This window comes from Perissodus microlepis, chromosome 22 (assembly GCF_051167445.1).
Source record: "Perissodus microlepis isolate ML-2025 ecotype Zambia chromosome 22, ASM5116744v1, whole genome shotgun sequence".
Taxonomy (NCBI): Eukaryota; Metazoa; Chordata; class Actinopteri; order Cichliformes; family Cichlidae; genus Perissodus; species Perissodus microlepis.
The window spans coordinates 33518556-33538743 of record NC_140481.1 but is presented as its reverse complement, the minus strand read 5'-3'; the positions used below and the strand labels follow the sequence as shown (position 1 = coordinate 33538743).

General features: G+C 46.3%; 1 protein-coding gene and 1 long non-coding RNA gene across 2 annotated transcripts in view; both read right to left on the bottom strand.

The window, feature by feature from the left end:
* The window catches only part of LOC146363628 (uncharacterized), a 36514-nt gene extending 29174 nt beyond the window's left edge, over positions 1-7340 (bottom strand). The window contains exon 1 of the long non-coding RNA XR_014799181.1: positions 6819-7340. This is a non-coding gene — a long non-coding RNA (uncharacterized LOC146363628). The remainder of the gene's footprint in view (positions 1-6818) is intronic.
* Positions 7341-15252: 7912 nt separating this feature from the next.
* Positions 15253-16351, bottom strand: LOC146363627 (toll-like receptor 13). Its single transcript, XM_084919000.1, has 2 exons — positions 16161-16351; positions 15253-15484 (listed from the first exon to the last, which is right to left on the bottom strand). The coding sequence occupies exons 1-2, from the start codon at positions 16322-16324 to the stop codon at positions 15253-15255; spliced, it is 396 nt and encodes a 131-aa protein (XP_084775126.1). The 5' UTR covers positions 16325-16351.
* Between the last annotated feature and the right edge of the window lie 3837 nt (positions 16352-20188).

Here is a 20188-nt window from a genome sequence, read left to right as displayed (position 1 = left end):
TCGATATTGTATCGAAAAAATATCGAACCGTGACACCAAAGTATTGAACCGAACCGTGAATTTTGTGTATCGTTGCACCCCTACTAAATACTAGGGGTGGGGGAAAAAATCGATACTGTGTAGTATCGTGATATTTTGTTTGCTAATAATGTATCGATACAAGGACAGCAGAAATCGATATTTTGTTACAAAAAAGGTTTTTGTGCTCTGACTTCAGAGCATGTTGATCCTTTTTCTGAGCAAGAATCCTGACACTGTCCAAATGTGTTTAACTTTTTTTTGGCAGCAATAAACATGACAGTTTACTTATTTTAATTTAAGTCATGTTTTATTTTAATTAAGTTTAAAACTTTTTTATTTATTGTAAAATTATATTTTGTTTTAATTTACTTTCAAATTCTTCAGTTGCTGAAGGGGCTGCATAGTTTTCATAAATTGCATAGTTCAGAATAGCTATAATTGTACCAGATGGTTGCATTCAGTTAAGTTGGACTAGACTGTAATACAAACCGTTCAGTTTGTCAACAATAAAACTGACTGAAATGAGAGAAAGACTGAGTGTGAGACTTTGATATTAGATAAAATGAATATTGATAAAGTTTACCTTTATGTACAGAATCTGAATATCGCAAAATATTTTTAAAAATTGCAATAATATCGTATCGTGCGTTAAGTATTGTGATAATATCGTATCGTGGGATGTATGGTGATTCCCACCTCTACTAAATACCTGTCCACAGTCTGACTGTCTGCAGCGGTAATGACAGCAGGTGGGGAACTATGACTTCCTGAAATCAATAATCATGTCCAGGTCTGAGAAGGTTTGCTTTTACAGACAAAAATAAGTCAGTTATTGAATAAAATCACTGTCGGGTTAATTCTAATGCACAGTGTGCATCATCAGAACTGTTACAGTATGAACTGTGGCTAATCAGACAACCCTGGAGGTTGGAGGGTTTGTGCCTTGAACAGTCACACTTGTTTCAGTTTCATGAACTTTTCTTCAGGATATCTGAGCCCTGCCTTCTCAGATCTGAATGTTTCCTTGTGTTTTTGTGACTCTCTCTGTTTGCAGTTAATGACTTTGAATTCAGCTATCGGACCTGTTTTCTCTGTCTGCACTTCATCTCACTTTATTTCAGCGCTGTAATTACTTTCTCTGTTTCTCATCTCCCTCCTGATGAAATGTGTCTCTGTGATAGCAGGAAGTGCTGCGCTGTCACTGCCCCTCTTCATATTTCAGGTTGATTGTGATTCTCTTGGATTAAACGCTGTTTGTGAGACCTGCACAGATTGAATCTGTCATCCAGTCTGGTGCTCGGTCTCAGCCACACCCGGCCTCCACATCGAGTCCGTCTGTGCCCAGAACAGAGAAACGGTTGCTAATCCAACAGGTTTATTCAGTGTGTGGGAAACCTGCTCTTAGTGCCTATTTCTGCTCGTTTTCCATCTTTGACATTTTTTTATGTCTTTGAGGTCATCCTGCATCTCATGTTTTTCCTTTGTGTGAGAATGGGTCGTCTCCACATCCTTATAGTGTATTTCTGTGTACAGTCCTTTGTTTTTGTGCTTGTTCGTTCATGTTTACTTTCTGCATCTCTCTTTCTTTACTGTTCTTCTCTTTACTGTTGGAGTGCGTCTCTAACGTCTGTAATGTCTCTGTAACCTACCTGCATCTCCTCATTTTTTGGCTGATCTGTTAATGTCTCCCGTGAAGGTGAGGAGGACCCAATAAAGAGAATTCCACTGAATCAGAATCAGTCAAGTATAAAAATCTGTCCTGTTTCTGTGTCTATTTTTTCTGAGTCTATTTCTGTGCATCTGTTGTCTCAGAACTGTAATTAAATATGGATCTCACACATGGATCAGTTCATCTAAATATAAATGAAGTTAAAACAGGACGGTGTGGATATAAATATTCTGACAGCTCCTCTGTTCTGTCTCAGGTTGGTACTGAGCATGTGCAGTCCACACTCGGACTGTTTTTGGATGAAACACGTCGACAGATTTGGCGTCAGCGTGGCTCACAGTCTGTTTTAACACTTTTGCCTCTGATGGTGTGAAAAACATTTTCATGCTGCAGTTTCTTTAAACCTGGATGGGAAGAGCTTCACACGTCAATCACAGCCTTTCATATGAAGTAAGCTCGACGGCGGTGCAGAGATTCAGATTCAGATCAGCTGACAAACATGTGAGCAAGAGGACAATCGGTTCAGTCCCAGAAACAGCTGATTCACTCTGAGCCTGCAGACGTCCTCACATCACCGTGGCTTCAGCCAACTCCAACTCTTTGTCTCTTTGTCTTTTTGGTAGTGCTGTCGGTGTTAATCTCGTTAAAATGACATTAACGCCAAAACCGCATTAACGCAACAAATCGCCGTCAGCGAGTTAGCTCTGCTCGCCCCGTGCGTGGGGCTGCGTGGCGTCAATGTGTTAGCGCAGTTAGCTTGTTAATGCAGCCCCACGCACGGGGCGGTCCGTAAATCCGAGATTAACGCTGACAGCACTACTTTTTGTCTCTTTGTCCCTTTGTCTTTTCATCTCTTTGCCTTTTTGTGTCTTTGTCTTTTTGTGTCTTTATGCATATGTGTCTTTATCGCTTTGTCTTTTTGTCGTTTTGTCTTTTTGTCTCTATGTCCCTTTGCATCTTTGTCTTTTTGTCTCTTTGTGTCTCTGTCTCATGTCAGCTCCTCCCTTTTACACATCCTTGCTGTCACATTACGTCCCTCAGACTTTGCAGTGAAGTGTTTATTAAAGTCATGATTCTGTGACCTTTCCAACAAAACGAAATGCACAAAAATGTGTTTACCGTGTAAAACAATATCACAGTTACTTACAAATTCCAAGAAATGAATAGCAGTCACTCAAACTGATATACTTTATGGATTTCAGAGCAGCAGACATCTGCGGGCATGTTTCTGCTCAGCCTTTAAAAATCCATCACAGCTGCTGGTTACAAATGTGTCTTTGGTGGTTTGGCATCCACACAATGTTCACATTTTATTTAAAGAACAAAAAATGGACAGGTTCTCATGCTTATCTGCGCACTCGATACAACTTGCCTCGTTCACCCACTCACACGAGCACGTTTTCTATGCTTTTCAGCTAACACACGCATCAGAGAGCAACCTGATGTAACATCTTAGCCAAGACATGGTGCCTGGAGCAGACAGGGATCGAACCACCAACCTTCTGATCTGCAGATGACCTGCTCTGCCTTTACACTACCAAGATGTCCTGATGATGCGTCATGATCTCCCATCACACTTTCAAATCATAGCTGAGGTGAAGTGTGACCTTTGACCTTCAGTCTTGTGTTGTTTAGCTTCTGCTGTGATTGGTGCAGTTTAACTCTTTTGACACAAAGCCACAGCTTCTCCACAAAGGTAATAAAGGTCATTTGATCCATCACTGCTGGGGTGGCTGTTCCAGTCCAGTTCTTCTGATCAGGTGTGTTGGTATCAGAGATGGGTGTGGCTTCCTGTCCCCAGGTGATCAGTGTTCAATTAGTTTCATATGAGTAAATGTATAAATAAATAACAGACATTCAGAAACTCTGTGCTGATGATGTCACAGAGGCGTGGCTCTGATTCTGAGCACAGACCAGTTTCACTAAATGGTGATTATTAGGTATTAAATAGAGTTTCAGGTCTTTCTGTGTGCGAACATTTGTGAATCTCTGTGAGTTTATTTTAGATGCAAACTTCCTGTTCCCACAACGATCAGCTGATCAGAGCTCAGCTGACACCTTCATGATGACTTTCTGCTCTCAGGTCCAACTGAATAAACCGCAAAGGTCAAAGACTACACTCTCATCAGAGTCACAACGGAGCAGGAAGTGGGGTCACTACCCTATGATAGCCATTGTTTATATACAGTCTATGGTTTACATCAGTGAGTCAAAGCCTCCCCTGGTGGCCGTTGAAGGCACTGCAGGAAGGTCTGTTGGTATGTGTAACATATTCTTTTTCCTTCTTTGACTAGTTGTTGATCCTCAGCTTGTTGCGTCTCGTTGTTAGCTTGAAACTTAATTTGGAGGTAAAGCTGTGAATGAAAGAAAACACTTTTTCCAGCTCGCACGACGATCAGCGGCACGTCTGAATGTTTCGGTCACAGAAGGTGTGAAGTTTAGAAATGGGCAGGTTTGAAACGTTTACCTAACAGGCCGACGGCTGTGTCTGTGGTCAGTGTCTGTGCTCAGTGTCTGTGATCAGTGTCTGTGATCAGTGTCTGTGATCAGTGCCTGTGGTCAGTGCCTGTGATCAGTGCCTGTGGTCAGTGTCTGTGGTCAGTGTCTGTTATCAGTGTCTGTGGTCAGTGCCTGTGATCAGTGTCTGTGGTCAGTGTCTGTGGTCAGTGTCTGTGATCAGTGTCTGTTGTCAGTGCCTGTGATCAGTGCCTGTGGTCAGTGTCTGTGGTCAGTGTCTGTGATCAGTGTCTGTGGTCAGTGCCTGTGGTCAGTGTCTGTGATCAGTGTCTGTGATCAGTGCCTGTAGTCAGTGTCTGTGATCAGTGTCTGTGATCAGTGTCTGTGGTCAGTGTCTGTGATCAGTGCCTGTGGTCAGTGCCTGTAGTCAGTGCCTGTGATCAGTGTCTGTGGTCAGTGTCTGTGATCAGTGTCTGTGGTCAGTGTCTGTGATCAGTGTCTGTGATCAGTGCCTGTGGTCAGTGCCTGTGGTCAGTGCCTGTGATCAGTGTCTGTGGTCAGTGTCTGTGATCAGTGTCTGTGGTCAGTGTCTGTGATCAGTGTCTGTGGTCAGTGCCTGTGGTCAGTGTCTGTGATCAGTGCCTGTGGTCAGTGTCTGTGATCAGTGTCTGTGGTCAGTGCCTGTGGTCAGTGCCTGTGGTCAGTGTCTGTTGTCAGTGCCTGTGGTCAGTGCCTGTGGTCAGTGCCTGTGATCAGTGTCTGTGATCAGTGTCTGTGGTCAGTGTCTGTGATCAGTGCCTGTGGTCAGTGTCTGTGATCAGTGTGTGTGATCAGTGTCTGTGATCAGTGTGTGTGATCAGTGCCTGTGATCAGTGCCTGTGGTCAGTGCCTGTGATCAGTGTGTGTGATCAGTGTCTGTGGTCAGTGTCTGTGATCAGTGCCTGTGGTCAGTGCCTGTGGTCAGTGTCTGTGATCAGTGCCTGTGGTCAGTGCCTGTGGTCAGTGTCTGTGATCAGTGTCTGTGGTCAGTGTCTGTGATCAGTGCCTGTGGTCAGTGCCTGTGGTCAGTGTCTGTGATCAGTGCCTGTGATCAGTGCCTGTGGTCAGTGTCTGTGATCAGTGCCTGTGGTCAGTGCCTGTGGTCAGTGTCTGTGATCAGTGCCTGTGGTCAGTGTCTGTGGTCAGTGTCTGTGATCAGTGCCTGTGATCAGTGTCTGTGGTCAGTGTCTGTGATCAGTGCCTGTGGTCAGTGCCTGTGGTCAGTGTCTGTGATCAGTGTCTGTGGTCAGTGTCTGTGATCAGTGTCTGTGGTCAGTGTCTGTGATCAGTGCCTGTGATCAGTGTCTGTGGTCAGTGTCTGTGATCAGTGCCTGTGGTCAGTGCCTGTGGTCAGTGTCTGTGATCAGTGTCTGTGGTCAGTGTCTGTGATCAGTGCCTGTGGTCAGTGTCTGTGGTCAGTGTCTGTGATCAGTGCCTGTGATCAGTGTCTGTGGTCAGTGCCTGTGGTCAGTGCCTGTGATCAGTGTCTGTGGTCAGTGTCTGTGATCAGTGTCTGTGGTCAGTGTCTGTGATCAGTGTCTGTGGTCAGTGCCTGTGGTCAGTGTCTGTGATCAGTGCCTGTGGTCAGTGTCTGTGATCAGTGTCTGTGGTCAGTGCCTGTGGTCAGTGCCTGTGGTCAGTGTCTGTTGTCAGTGCCTGTGGTCAGTGCCTGTGGTCAGTGCCTGTGATCAGTGTCTGTGATCAGTGTCTGTGGTCAGTGTCTGTGATCAGTGCCTGTGGTCAGTGTCTGTGATCAGTGCCTGTGGTCAGTGCCTGTGATCAGTGTGTGTGATCAGTGTCTGTGATCAGTGTGTGTGATCAGTGCCTGTGATCAGTGCCTGTGGTCAGTGCCTGTGATCAGTGTGTGTGATCAGTGTCTGTGGTCAGTGTCTGTGATCAGTGCCTGTGGTCAGTGCCTGTGGTCAGTGTCTGTGATCAGTGCCTGTGGTCAGTGCCTGTGGTCAGTGTCTGTGATCAGTGTCTGTGGTCAGTGTCTGTGATCAGTGCCTGTGGTCAGTGCCTGTGGTCAGTGTCTGTGATCAGTGCCTGTGATCAGTGCCTGTGGTCAGTGTCTGTGATCAGTGCCTGTGGTCAGTGCCTGTGGTCAGTGTCTGTGATCAGTGCCTGTGGTCAGTGTCTGTGGTCAGTGTCTGTGATCAGTGCCTGTGATCAGTGTCTGTGGTCAGTGTCTGTGATCAGTGCCTGTGGTCAGTGCCTGTGGTCAGTGTCTGTGATCAGTGTCTGTGGTCAGTGTCTGTGATCAGTGCCTGTGGTCAGTGCCTGTGGTCAGTGTCTGTGATCAGTGCCTGTGGTCAGTCAGGTCTGCTGCCATTAACTCAAACAGAGCTGCAAACGAGGGCGAGAGAGCGGCAGCACCCACCTGTAGCTGCCATTATAAAGGCACAGTCAAAAGACCACAGACGCACACACACACACACACACAGTCACACACACACACACACACACACGATGTCACAGAAATTAGAAGCTGATGTTTTGTGCCGATGGAAACGACACGGCGAGGTCCACGGCTCACCTCGCTGCACCACCCTGAACCCTGCTGCTCTGCACCCACAGGACGCCTGACAGGCACGATTCAGGTAGAATGAGATTGACAGGAAGTTGGACTCACCCTGCAGCGGCAGCAGGTGATGTCGGCGCACTCTTGCTCGGCGGCAGCAGGTTTGGCGTCGGGGTCACCGCCTGCACTGAACAGACACTTTCCTGCATGAACAAGTTGTTGCCATCCTCTTGTTGCACTCCGAGACGCAGACAGCAGAATGCAGGCGTCTGACTGGATGCCTGATGTCTTTATTTTGCTTTTTGGGTTTTATTCCGGTGGCAAGGAGAGGAAAGCGTCTTTCTTCTCCTCTCGTCTCTGCTGCTCTGCACGCGCCGCGCCTTCTCTCCCCTCTGCCTGCCTGAATCTCACAACAACTGCGAGGAGGAGGAGGATGCTGACTGGCGCTGGCTGTGTCTCGTTGCCCATGGCAACCCGTTGCTATAGCAATGGACCCGAGCTCACTGGGAGACGGAGCTGACGATGGAGACTGGGGGAGACCTACAGAGGGTTGGAGAGGAGCCGGGTTTGTTTACATTTAAGTTACGACTCTGCTGACGACCTGCGAGCTCAGGCAGTCTGACACAGAGAGTCCGCTCAGGCTGCACCCATCAGCGGGAGCAGGAGGATGGTTAAAGGGTCTCTGATGGGCGGAGACTAACGCCACCATGTGACAGGAAGAAGACGCTGGAAACAAACTTCAACTGAGCAAACTTCTGCTGTGACCCGTCCACAGCTCAAAGTCCATCACTGATCTGCTGCTGCAGTCTGGAAACGTCCTGATGTTCACGGTCAGCCACCCATGAGCTGCAGCCACGCCACGACCTTTGAACTCTGAGCTTACCGACAACCAGTTAGCGCCGCTCTCCTGGATCCGTCTCTGCCTGCCTCTGGCTCATGCTCACTCACACACACACACACAGATGAGACAAACTTTCTGCTCTCTGCACAGCTGAAGAACCTTTAACTCGTGAACGCCCTCTGGTGGAGGAAAGCTGCAATCACACTTAAACATCCAATCACTGTGCAGCGTTTCTCTGTCAGCAATCAGCTGATTGTAATGAGTGGAACACACAACAGCCACAGACACACAAAGCTAACCCAGGATCTAAGCCACACCTGCTGCACATGCACTCAGGTAATCAGCAATGACACAGAAGCGCCACCCGGTGGTTTGAGATGGAAACTCAAACTGGATCTCTTAATCTGCTAGAGCAGACATGCTCACTAAACTCTGTCCCCAGCTGAAGCAGTGTGAGCGTGCTCAGAAAACACAGTTCTGTGGTGATGATCGACGGTTTAAACCTGCCAGACACTTCCTGTTTACCTGTCCGGGTTCACCATGCTTGGATGCAGTGCTGTCACCATCAGCTCTGACCACACAGGTGTGTGCACTCCCCTGCTGAGCCTTGGTGATATCATAGAGCGTAACTTCTACAACTGAGGTGTGTCTCAAACACATGAGGGCGGGCACCGGTTTGTGGAGCCGCCATGATGTCTCACTGTGTTTGGCTAAAGTGGATGGACATCGCCCTTCCATATGTGGCTACAGACAGGAAACATACGTGTTTCCGGTCCTGAAGGGACATTTGGATTCATGTCAGCACCTTTAGACTGAAGCAGTGAAGGATCATACCTGTTACATCATCAGGGAAAGGCTCAGCGCTGCCACCATCTTTACAAAACCTCCACCTCACCTCAAGCTTCTTCTCCTGAGCTGAAGTCAGCGCTCCACATGAAAATGTGCTCATTCATTCATTGTCACAGTTACTGATGCAAACGGTTTTATTCATAGACATGTTCCAGACACAACATCGTGTCACGCAGCTCAGCATGTTTATTTATTAATAAGGGTTCAGGTGTGTCAGGGAGAGAGCTGCAGTAAGTGCCGGCCAATCATCATACAGCACAGCTAAAGTGTTCAAGTTTTCTTTATTTGATGAGGACAAATCCTCAGAAAAGATGAAACACTAATAATTCATTTGGCAGGAAACAGAAAATGTTATTAATAATATTAAAGAGGAAAAAGTTGTTTTTTAAACAATGACTGCAGCAGACAGCTGCACGGAGCTCCTCACTGTGAGCAGCCCATTGGCTTCAACCTTCACCGACACGCTGCTGCCTCACTCATATTAGCGTTCTGTTTACACAGAGGCCGTCAGCTGACCTGGAGCCAGTCTGTGTGCCGAGGCGGGCGGAGCTTCAGCGCTCGGTTCAGCCTCACGGAGGTTTCAGTCATCACCACGAGCAGTGCAGCACATCAGGTTTAGTCCAATCATCTGTGACGCAGGCCACCACACACACACAGGGAGTTTCAGTGTTCACAGGTTGGTTTGAGCATGAAGTGCAGTTTCTGCTTTCTTCCACCAGGTGGCAGCGCTGACTCAGTCTGAGCTTCTCCCTCTACAGAGGTAACTGAGTAAATAAATGATGTGGATAACTTTCTTTCAATCGATGTTGTGATGACCCGTCAGTGTGAATGACCTGCAGCACTGGTACCAGATGTTTGACTGCAGGAACGGTGCATATATAACAGACACATGCACCAGTTGCCTCGAAGATTTTGCTTCAATGCTCCGAGACCACATTTTAAATCCACGGAGGAAAAAATGTCTGAAAAATTAAACATTTTTAGATTAAAAGTAAAAACTATCTAAAATAAGTGAAAAAGAAAAATCAGCGATACACACAAAATAAGCAGATTTTCATGTTTATGACGTAAACACTGGACAGATGTGCGGATCATGTCTATACTCAACCTGGGCGTCGTGGGTCATGTTTTTGGACGTCTGTGACATTTCTTTATTTACATTGCTGTTATAAAAATGAGACGTATGAATAGAGATTATTTACAAAACAACATGAATTATTATGTGTTAGCGTGTCGATTTATTCAGTCCATGTGGGATTTTTGTTTTGTTAGTTTACAATCTACAATTTTTCTTATTTCTTTGTAACCAGGTGTAAACTGTCATAAAATGTGTTGAAATCCAAAATAATAATGGTTAAAGTGTTTTGTCGATGTGCACATTTTGAAACTGTCTGTGAGAAGCTCGGGACATTTCTGCTCCGTGTCCACTGAGCAGCTGCGCGCTTTGGTTTTAGCTCAACATCCTTCGCCATCTTGGAGACGTCCGCTGATCTCTCTGCAGTCCTTCACACCAAACTGTTGCTGTACAGAAGACTACAGAGCCTGTACATGTAGAAGCATTAAAACAACTAAAAATGAGTCTAAATGAGTTTGACTTTGAAAAGACGTCCACATCGACCACATCTGGACTTGAAATAGCCCGTACACGGAGGTCCTGTGGACATCAACACCAGACGTTCAGCAGACGTTAAAAAAGACGTCCCGTGGCGTTACAAGTGGACGAAAATTAGACGTTCAAAAACGACTCATAAAAGGCGTCCCGTCGTGCACGTGTTCAGTCACACGCAGCCTGGAAGCTTCATTTCTCACTGTGATAAACAAAGGCAGCACCAGGGGGCGCTGCTGGCCTTCCAGTGTTATGTAGACTGATGGCAGACGGGAGCCAGGTGTGGGACACGTGGGCAGGTTAACCAGTGATAAGGAGCTTTTATTGGCTGATAAATCACAATAGGACATGAGAAAACAACCTTTCAAAATAAAACAGGAAGTAACTCAAATACAAATGACTAATTAGTGACACATGATGACATCACAGAGAAAGAAACCAATAAAATCAAGGAGGACCCAACTCGCAGTCACAAACGTGCTGCAGCAGCAAAAAGATCAGGAAAGAAGCTCCCGCTGCTCGCCGTCAGCTCTGCCGGCGTCTTCCTTCCTGGAACATTTTGGAACAGGTGAGCGCTCGCCGAGCGAGCAGGAAATACACTTTTCTCCAGCTGGACCAGACCGGAGGCCTACATCAAAGTCCTAACTCTTCTAAAAGCCTGATTGTAGGAATATTCACAGGATCCTAAACAGCTGTGGGCAGCCAATGAGAGGAGAGCAGGAGTGAAAAGGGAGGAGCTAAAGCAGCAGAGGATGGTGAGGGCCGGAGAGGAGAGGAAGATTCTTCAGAAAATCTGCTGTGGGATGGTCCAGAATGTCAAACATGAGGCCCGGGGGCCAGAATCGGCCTGCCAAAACCTCCGATCCGGCCCGCTGGAAGGCTGTGGAAAATAATTTTAAACAGACACCTTGTCAGCATCTGTCTGCACCGCAGCACTGTTTCAGATACCCCCCCACTCCCCGTTTAAAGGATGAAAGTGGCCAGTGAGCTCCTGCTGGTCGCTGACTTGAGTCACGCTGAGCAGCTTTATTAGAAATCCTTCACACAGACAAACAGGAAGCCAGATCCTTCTGGTTAGACAGAGAAACACAGACTAAAACTGAGAGTCCAGAAAAGTCAGACGATGCAAACTGAACACAAAGAAATGAAGAAAACAAAGAGGAGCAGGAAGAGGGCAGGGCAAGATGTCACCCGCCCGTGACCTAGCAGCACAGAGGTGAATGTGATTCGCTGTGAGGGAAACTAACAAAATGCTGAGGGTCAAAGCTGAGGGTAAGGTTGGAGACATGACTGCATCATCTGTACATCTCCTCACCCTTCAGTCCTTCCATACCAGAGCCTACAAACGCTCCAGAAGAACAGAGACAGCGGACCACCAGGCGGGGGGAAGCTCGACTCCCCGTACTTTACATTTAATCCTGTATATCGTACGATATCACCTCACAGGAGCACCGCCCACCTAACCTGCAGTTCCTCTGACGTCCAGCAGAGGCAGCAGGGAGTCACTCCTCACAAACATGTTCACACAAACTGTACGCAGGGAGGACATCTCTGTAACTCACCTGTTTAAAGTTTGGTATTATTAGGGGCGTGGCCTCTTTGACTGACAGGTGGCTGCTAGCTGTCTGCCCCTGTTTGTGCTGTTGGAGCATTTGTAATTATCTGACCCACAACGTGGCCACTGTGAGGCTAATGTGCTAACAGAGCGTCCAAGAGGTGTGAGCTCCAGGTTCAGGATTCTGATTGGATGTTAGTGATCAGCAGGTGTGATCTCTAATATGAGCCTGAGAGTTCAAATCCCGCCCACTGACCTGCTGATCCGCCCACGTCTCGCTGATTATCCCATCAGAAGCTGCCCGAGTGTTTGTGGAGAAGTCAGAGGAAACACTTCCTGGTTGTTTCTGTTGAACTTTTACAGACATGAGGAAGACGGATATTAAACCCATAAATTTGGACTGCTGTGAATTTATTGGGTTTAATATGAACTGCAGTCAAACTGAACTGAGGTTAATCAGCTGCTTCAGCAGAGCAGCAGGACCTCGAGCACAACGACACGATGCATCTGATTCGTTAATGACGATGGGTAGATGGAGCACGAGGGGCCGGTGAACTGGTGTGATGTCAGCACTAATCATCGCTCGCTGGCCTGCTCAGAGCAGAGACGCCATCTGATCCCCGTCCCTCGTGGGCTCCATTTGGAGGTTTTCCAGGTGTGCTTAGCTGGAAGTGGACCCCAGAGAGGAGCCAGAGATCTCTGAACATAATTTCTGTGATGAGGGGGCGTGTCTGAGAAAAGCAGGTTGTGTTGTGGGAAACCTAACAAGTGAGCGAGGATGATGAGGGTGAAGCCCAGCAGTGAAATTTCTCAGTGAAGCAGCCGTCAGTAAATCCTGACGGTGTCTCTCTGGGACGGTCCGGCTTTATCTCCCTCTCAGTTTTCCTTGGAAGCCAGACTCGGGAAGCTTGTGTCTGTGCCGCAACGTTAATGAAGTCTGGATGTAATAAAGTCGAGCTTTTCCTTCAGGAGTCAGCAGTAAACAATCTCACCGTCCCCGCAACAATAACAGCTGGCCTCAGATATTACACAGAGCGACCTCCGAGCTGACATCGAAGGAATCATTGACGACATCAGCACGTCGGGGTTTCTGAACATGCAGAACATTAATCAACGTGTTGCATCCTCAGAGTCTTTTCCCGTGTTTCTATCCCGGCCCTGTTCCCGGCTGTTAGGCCCAAGTGTAAGCACGCGGCGTGAGCCCTGCAGAGAGGGACGGTGAGGACAGATATGGATGTATGACGCACAAAGACGCTTTCTCCAGGCTGTCTGCCTGACCCGGTGTCTGCAGGATGTGAGGGCGTCTTCGGCACTTTGGGGCGGCTGAAGGCGTAAAGGTCGCGCCGGTCGCTCTCTGGATGTTTCCTGACAGCACAGGTGAGCTCGAGGTCAGCTCAGGTGCAACAGCGGCAGATTTCTCTGCACGTCTCAGTCTGAAGGTTTCCTCTCTGCACTCTAACGCCTCGGGAGGAAGAGCTGCTGACGGGTTGCCAGGTAACAGCCTCATTAAAGCTGTGTTCACTTAATGTGTCTCGGTGGGTTTGTTTTAATGTGATTCCAGTTTTATTGTTGGGCTTTAACTTTATGAGCTTTAATTTCCTTTTTTATGTTTTAATCTCCATCATTGTAAAGCAGTTTTATTGCCTCTGTAAACTCAGTGTGAGAGAGCGCCTGATAAATAAATCAGAAAATTATGGGATGCCATCGAGGAGTCCACAGATCGTCTTTGAAAGATTCGAGAATTTAGATGCTGAGTGTCTTTCGATGGGACTGCTAATCCAGAGCGCTCTCATACCAGGCCGTCAGACTCCGCCTCCCTGCTACACGCCGTTTTAACTTCCTGTTTAGAGACCACGTCTATGTTGGGGGGTGGGAGGGTGGAATCAGCATAAGTCACATGTTTTTAATAAGGCTGCAGCAGAAGTGAGACAACGACCACAAGAAATGATCCAGAAGGTGATTGGTCAGGGATAAGAAGTGGGTCGCTGGGACGTGTGACGCGGGAGCATCATTCTACTGGATTTCATCCATAACCCTGCATGTAGCATAAGAATGCGGACGGTCACCTTTTGCGTTCCTCGGGAACGCCGCGGGACGTGACAAATCATCAGTATATTATGAATGATGAGAACGGGCGGGGACAGGTGAGGGCCGTGAGGGCGGGGCAGGTCATGAAGCATGAAGAAACTCAGAACAATCAGAAGGTAAAACCACCCGAGTTTACTGCGTGAAAGCGCCGTGGTTACAGACGGTGGTTTGGCTTAAAACAGACTGATGAATCACCGCCACCATGTCTCCGTGTCCCAAACAAAACAGGAAGTCCCGTCAGTTTCTCCTTATCATCAGCGTGAGGACATAAAGTCTTTGAAAAGGACAAACATCGGCGAGCTTCAAACTGTCTGAGTGATGAGAAGCGTCACAGCAGAGCTCAGATGATGGCCCTTCAAACATCAGGCCTGGGACAGCTGAGATAGGCTCCGCCCCCACCCTGACCGCAGTAAGCGGTTAAGAAGGAGGACAAGCGTTTAAAACTGTCACTGCCATGGAAATCAGAAATACATCGATTTTCACACAAGCGCATTTTGCTGCTGGGTTTTAACTTTTTGTTGACACACAGGGAAGCGGCAGGCTGCATGACCTTTGACCCAGAAGAATAAAAACACGGTCGCTGTCAGAACATGACAGCGTGGAGCCGGATCAGCTGACTCAAAGCTTCCTGTCATGCTACCTGACTCCACAGGACGACTAGTGATGGTGACTTACTTGCAGTATTTCTCGTCAGCAGCACTGGTTAGTCGCAGTTATCAGTAAGAAGCATCAGTTTCCTGATCGGGGGTTTGCTGGTCGTCTGCAGCTGCAGAAAGATTTTCATACAACACGAACCACAAAGAGCAAAGTCACATTATAAATGAGTCCAATAAAGTATCTCTCACTTTAATCTGAGTTTGATTAATTAGACTGAGTGCTGCAGCCACACTGCCTCGTCTGATCAATACTGACAAATTAAGGAGGCTTCGTTTGAGGAAATTAAAAGTATAATTAATCAGTGATGGTCTGGGATTTTTTTCTGTTCTGAACCAGATTAATGTCCCTGATCAATAACACAGTGACGCTGCTGCCTGCTGAACACGCTGTAAACACAAAGACACGCTCTGAAACGGCAGGCAGCCAATCATCTGTGGATATGAAAGTGTTCTCACACAGATCGCTCTTAACTGAGATTAAATAATCATCTGAGTCATAATTTAAAACGTCATTTTAAAGATTTGATTAAAACAAGCCAATGAATGAGAACCACAAAGAAACAATTTCATGAACAAAAGGTTGACCAGCAGAGCCACCATATCTATTATTAATGCAGACGCAGGTCATCATCGTGTAACTGAAATATGAGCACGAGTCTGTGGATTACAGCGTCTTGGAGCCAAAGACACGGAGCTGCAGGCTCAACAAAAACGTTCCCAAAGCTCTTCAAACCGACTCGTTCGTCTCTCCAGCTTTGACATCATCTCCGCCCGTGTGGACGAGCTGCTTTAACCTAACAAACCATTTCTCCCAGTCACTGATGTTTTACTCAGACCAATGTCTTATCACCTATTTGAACCAAATATTCTGCAGTGCAGCTGTTATAGGTGACATTTTAGTACAGTATTACTCAGTGACTGCTCTGAGCATCAAAGGTCTGCTCTTATTCTCAGCATCCTGCCGGTCCCCTCAGAAGCTCGGGATTCTCATTCCCGGTCTCCAGAGCTCTCCGGACGTTCTGCCAGAAGACTCCCGGGTGTTGGCCGGCCTGAGGCCAGCTCAGGTAGGTGCGTTTCTTCACCAGCTTCCTCATGCGGTAGCATGGAGACAGCTGCCAGGCTGGGATCTCCTCCAGAAACAACAGGATCAACACGTCCTTCTGCTCGTCAAACAGCCGGAAGCTGCAGCAGCACAGGACACGTTTCCTCTGCTGTTTAACATGGACCACACTAACTTAACAAGAGAGCTTCAAATAATTATGTTTTTGAATGCATGTCAGTCAGAGGTGGCAAGTAGCAAGTACTGGGAAAGATGTCAAAGAAAGTAACACAGTCAAGCCAAGCAGACAGGATAATAGCAGCCAGCAGGGTTATTATAGTTAACTATAGCAAACTAAACTCTGAGACAAAAACATCTCAGAGCACTGAAAAGGAAAAAAACTACCTGAAATGTGTTAGCTCACAAAGCAAACAAAAGTACTATAATCTTAGTTTTAGTATTAATTTGGTACATGTTCTGTCACAGGTTGGATGATGAGGCTTTGAACGATGTAGTTATTGCGACTTGTCTACAAGAGTCGAAAACCTCTGTTTATATTGAAATACCTGAAAGCTTGCCTGTTACAAATGCCCTGCATATAATAATCATTAACAAGATCAACACTCAAACTAAGGAAAAGTCAAATTGACATTTAATTAAAAACTAATTAGAAAATTATTATTGTTGCTTCCAAAACATATAGCGTATGCTGTATCAGCATAAACGAGCCATCTTTGTCATGCAGTCCTTTAGTTAAGCTAATCAGAAAGTGATCCATATCCTGAACAACAGATAGAAAATGGAAGACAGCGCCCCCACCTGGCCATCTGGATCTCTCTGGAGCGCCACTCGCTCTGCAGGCAGCTGATCACACAGATGGTCTTCCTGCTGCTGTCGATGGCGTCTGTGATGTTCTCTATGATGGGTTTACCTGTGGATGGAGAAGGGTTAACATAGATGTAGCCATTAGATGTTCCTGTCATTGGTTCTGCTGGTGACACTTGTCAAAAAGATGAAAATGACATCAATGCCAAATCTTCACAGCCCTTTTTTGTAGTGAGAAGGCCTCATCGAAGTCCAGTTAAGGAAGGACCAAAATAAAGTCTGCAACAATGTAGCCATCAGACGCTTTTTAAAGGTCCTTTTTTAAAACTGCGTTTCTTGGTCTGGGTTTGTTTGTGACGTTCAGAATTTAAGTAAAATCTTAACGAGCATGGGGACTAAAACTGCAGTGGTAGATCAGCCAATCTCATTTCATCATTAACAGCACAATGACCTCTTGCAGGACCACCTGACCACCAAATTCAGCACAGTGGTTTGGGATGGGCACAGACTGGAAGTAAAATCTAAACAGAAAAGGGCAGTACAGTATGACTCTGACACCACACATTACATCGACCCAAACCAAGAGTTTTACAGCAAGCAAACATTAGCTGATTTGACACACTGAGATGGGAGGGATGCGAAACAATCTGTGCAGCTCTGCATTCACTGTGTCTCTGACAGGAAGCTAATAAGAATCAGAGGAAGCAAAGATGGAGAAGTGAAGACATTACATTCACAAACATTTTAAAACAGTTAATCTTTATCATCAGAAACAGTCTTTAAAAAATCATTAAAAAGTCTTAAAAGTCAGTAAAATTAACCAAGCATGAAGTTTGATTCTAACCTCAGCCATCGTACCAAAGCACCAATATATATACATATATTTCTAATATACTTTACAATATAAAAAAATCCTCTATTTACATGTAAAAGTAAGTAAAATTTGAATAGCCTGGTATCTGTAGTATATTTATGTGCAACAAGTTGAACCATATCTAACATCTGTGTCATGCAGATGTAATTACTAGCATGTTATCAGACACAAAACTGAGAAACGTGTTAATTCTCTCCTGAAATTAATCACATTGCAATTAATATAAGTAACTTATAATCTCCAAAAGTTGATTCTGTTCATCTGGACGTGGCGTCAAACAGAATCAACTTTTGGAGATTTACTTACCTGGATCATTGAGAATTGAGAATTATAAGTTATAAGACTGTTTCTGCTATCGATACAATTTGTGTTGTTAATAATGAATGATTCACGGTGACATTGTGTGGACAACAGCAGGCGTCACTCTGATGACTCTGAGGTTTGAACTGGGAAACTTACAGCAAACACTTTGCCTTAGCTCTCTCTTTCTTTATCATCTAAGATAAGATAAGATAAGATAACTCTTTATTGTCATTGCACAGTCATACATAGTACAGTAGTACAACGAAATTGGAAAACTGTCCTACGTCGGCACTACATATAACACAACACGACACGATATGACACATCACAACGCAACAAACAACACAACACAGTATAGTTTTTAACTTAGTATAAAAAGAAGAATAAGTGTATGTGTTATGCACACTGTTATTATTGCACATTAATTATTATTGCACCTTGTTATAAATATAAATATTATTGTTATTGTTTTAAACATTGTTACCTCCCCCCTAAAAAAGTCCAGGGAGGTATCCAGTCAGGTCAGCTGTTAGCACTGATCAGGGCTGTTGCCCTGTTGTAAAAGCTGTCCTTGAGTCTATTTGTTCAGGACCTCAGCAGCCTGAACCTCCTGCCAGACGGCAGCAGCTTAAACACCCGGTGTCCTGGGTGTGTGCAGTCCCGTAGGATGCTGCGTGCCCTCTGGAGACAGCGAGTGCTGTACAGGTCCTTCAGGGAGGGAAGAGGATGTCCAATGATTTTTTGGGCCATGTTGATGACCCTCTGGAGTGCCTTTCTGTGTGCTGTGGTGCAGCTGGAGAACCACACACCGATGCAATATGTCAGCACGCTTTCAATGGAGCAGCGGTAGAAGACGGTCAGCAGCTCCTTCTTCAGGTCCATTTTTCTGAGGATTCTCAGAAAGTGGAGACGCTGTTGGGCCTTCTTTAAGACCGCAGAGGTGTTTGAGCTCCATTGGAGGTCTGTGTCTATGTGCACACCCAGAAACTTGAAACTGGAGACCCTTTCCACGCACTCCCCGTTGATGCTGACAGGCTGCAACTCGGACTTCCTCCTTCTGAAGTCAACTACCAGTTCTATCTGTCTCCATCTCTGAGTGAACTTAGCTCTCTGTCTTTTCTCTCCCTGTCAAATCAGCAGCTGGACTTTAGCTGCAGCACACTGTGAGACAAACTGTTTGCTGATGTTGGTTGAGCTCATAGAAACGCTGCTTTCAGATGACCTGACACTTAAAATCGCCGCTCCCTTCATGCTCGCTCCTCTTCTGTAGAGCTAGCTAGATGCTGAACTAGACCACAGCCTATGACACCTGCAGTCGTTCTGCTGTTGTGCCAAAACACAAAACGACACACAAAAAATCACTTTAACAACCCCTAACTGCAGCTAACGGCAGCTAACTGCAGCTAACGGCAGCTAACTGCAGCTAACGGCAGCTAACTGCAGCTAACGGCAGCACACGATTTTGCCTTTTTCATCTGTTTTTATGCCACATGTAATATTTATTATAAATATATGAACAGGATTTCCACTCATGTGTTTCTGCTTCGGTTTAAATCAGTTTGATGTTTGAAGCTCACGGTGACGTGAAATAATAACTTCCCTCAAATGTGTTAAACCAAAAGTAACGAGCCTGCTTTGAAAATGCGAGAAGTAAAAAGTGCAAACATTACTGTAAAATGTAGGAATTAAAAGTAAAAAGTCCAAAAAACAATTACTCGAGTAAAGTACACACACCAGAAAATGCTACTTAAGTACAGTAACAGAGTATTTGTACTTTGTTACGTCCCACCTGTGGCCACCTTTGATGTATAGCCTGAGAACAAACAGAGTCCATATTTGAACCATGTGACCATCACTGCTGAACATAAACACAACCAAACACCGTCCACGTTGTTGTTTCCAATAAAGTTACAATCCTGTGGGGGTTGGCTTTGAGTGGAGGTTTGGAAAAGCGGCATGACTGCAGAGTGTTGGAGGGTTTGACAGAAAATGGATGTGCTCCCTCTCTCTTTGGATCGCTCTTCATGTCGTTTCTCCTTCTTCATCTCCATCTGAGCGAGGCCACCCTGGCAGATGGTAATTATGACTTCCTGTCAGCCTTTCTTCTTCCCGTGTCTCCGTCATTAAAGCCAGACCTGACAATTAGCATTCAGTCCTCCCACAGCTTTCATCTTTCCTCGAACCTTATTTCTGTCAGGGAGGCTTCTTCTGTTGCTGGATTTTGGATGTGAAAATGAGCCTTGCTGTCACGTCCACCCACAGAGGGCTTCTGGGTAACGCAGTTCAAAGCGGACTGACAGGATCTGCTGAACAGGAAAAACCCTCCGTCGGTGTGTGACTGCTTCATGAGTTTGTATCAACCAAACACTTTTAATATTCACAATAATGTCACACACATGCGACACACGTGTCGGAGCCTTCACGGCGCCTTCACGGCGCCTTCACGGCGCCCTCAGCAGGCTCCACGAGAACAAGCCGTCGTTTTCTTTTGTCAGGGTCCTGGGTCTGGGCGGCCCAGGATCCCTGGGCAGTCATGGACTGGTGACATTATATGTATTTTTGGTGTTGCTGCTGCTCTTTCTCCGTGCTTGTGTGTGTGTGTGTGAACACTGGTTTGCAGGCGCCTTCGGACCTGGTGGGTGTGGCCCTGCTGGGGGACTGGCCACACCCGAAGCCACGCACCTGCTGCTGATCAGGCCTTGTCGGGGGAGCTACTTAAGAGAGTCTTGGAGCTCCCACCGACGCGGGATCATTCTATGAGACTCCACGTTAGTCATCCAGTTGAACTGAGTTAGTGTCTGTGTATGCCCGCGGTTATATGTGTCCTGACGGCTGCGTCTATTGT

Coding starts and splice junctions, on each gene's coding strand:
- LOC146363627 (XM_084919000.1), bottom strand. CDS start 16,324: ATGACAGGAACATCTAATGGCTACATCTATGTTAACCCTTCTCCATCC. Junction 15,485..16,160: donor AGAGAGATCCAGATGGCCAG/GTGGGGGCGCTG, acceptor GTGCTGCTGCAG/CTTCCGGCTGTTTGACGAGC.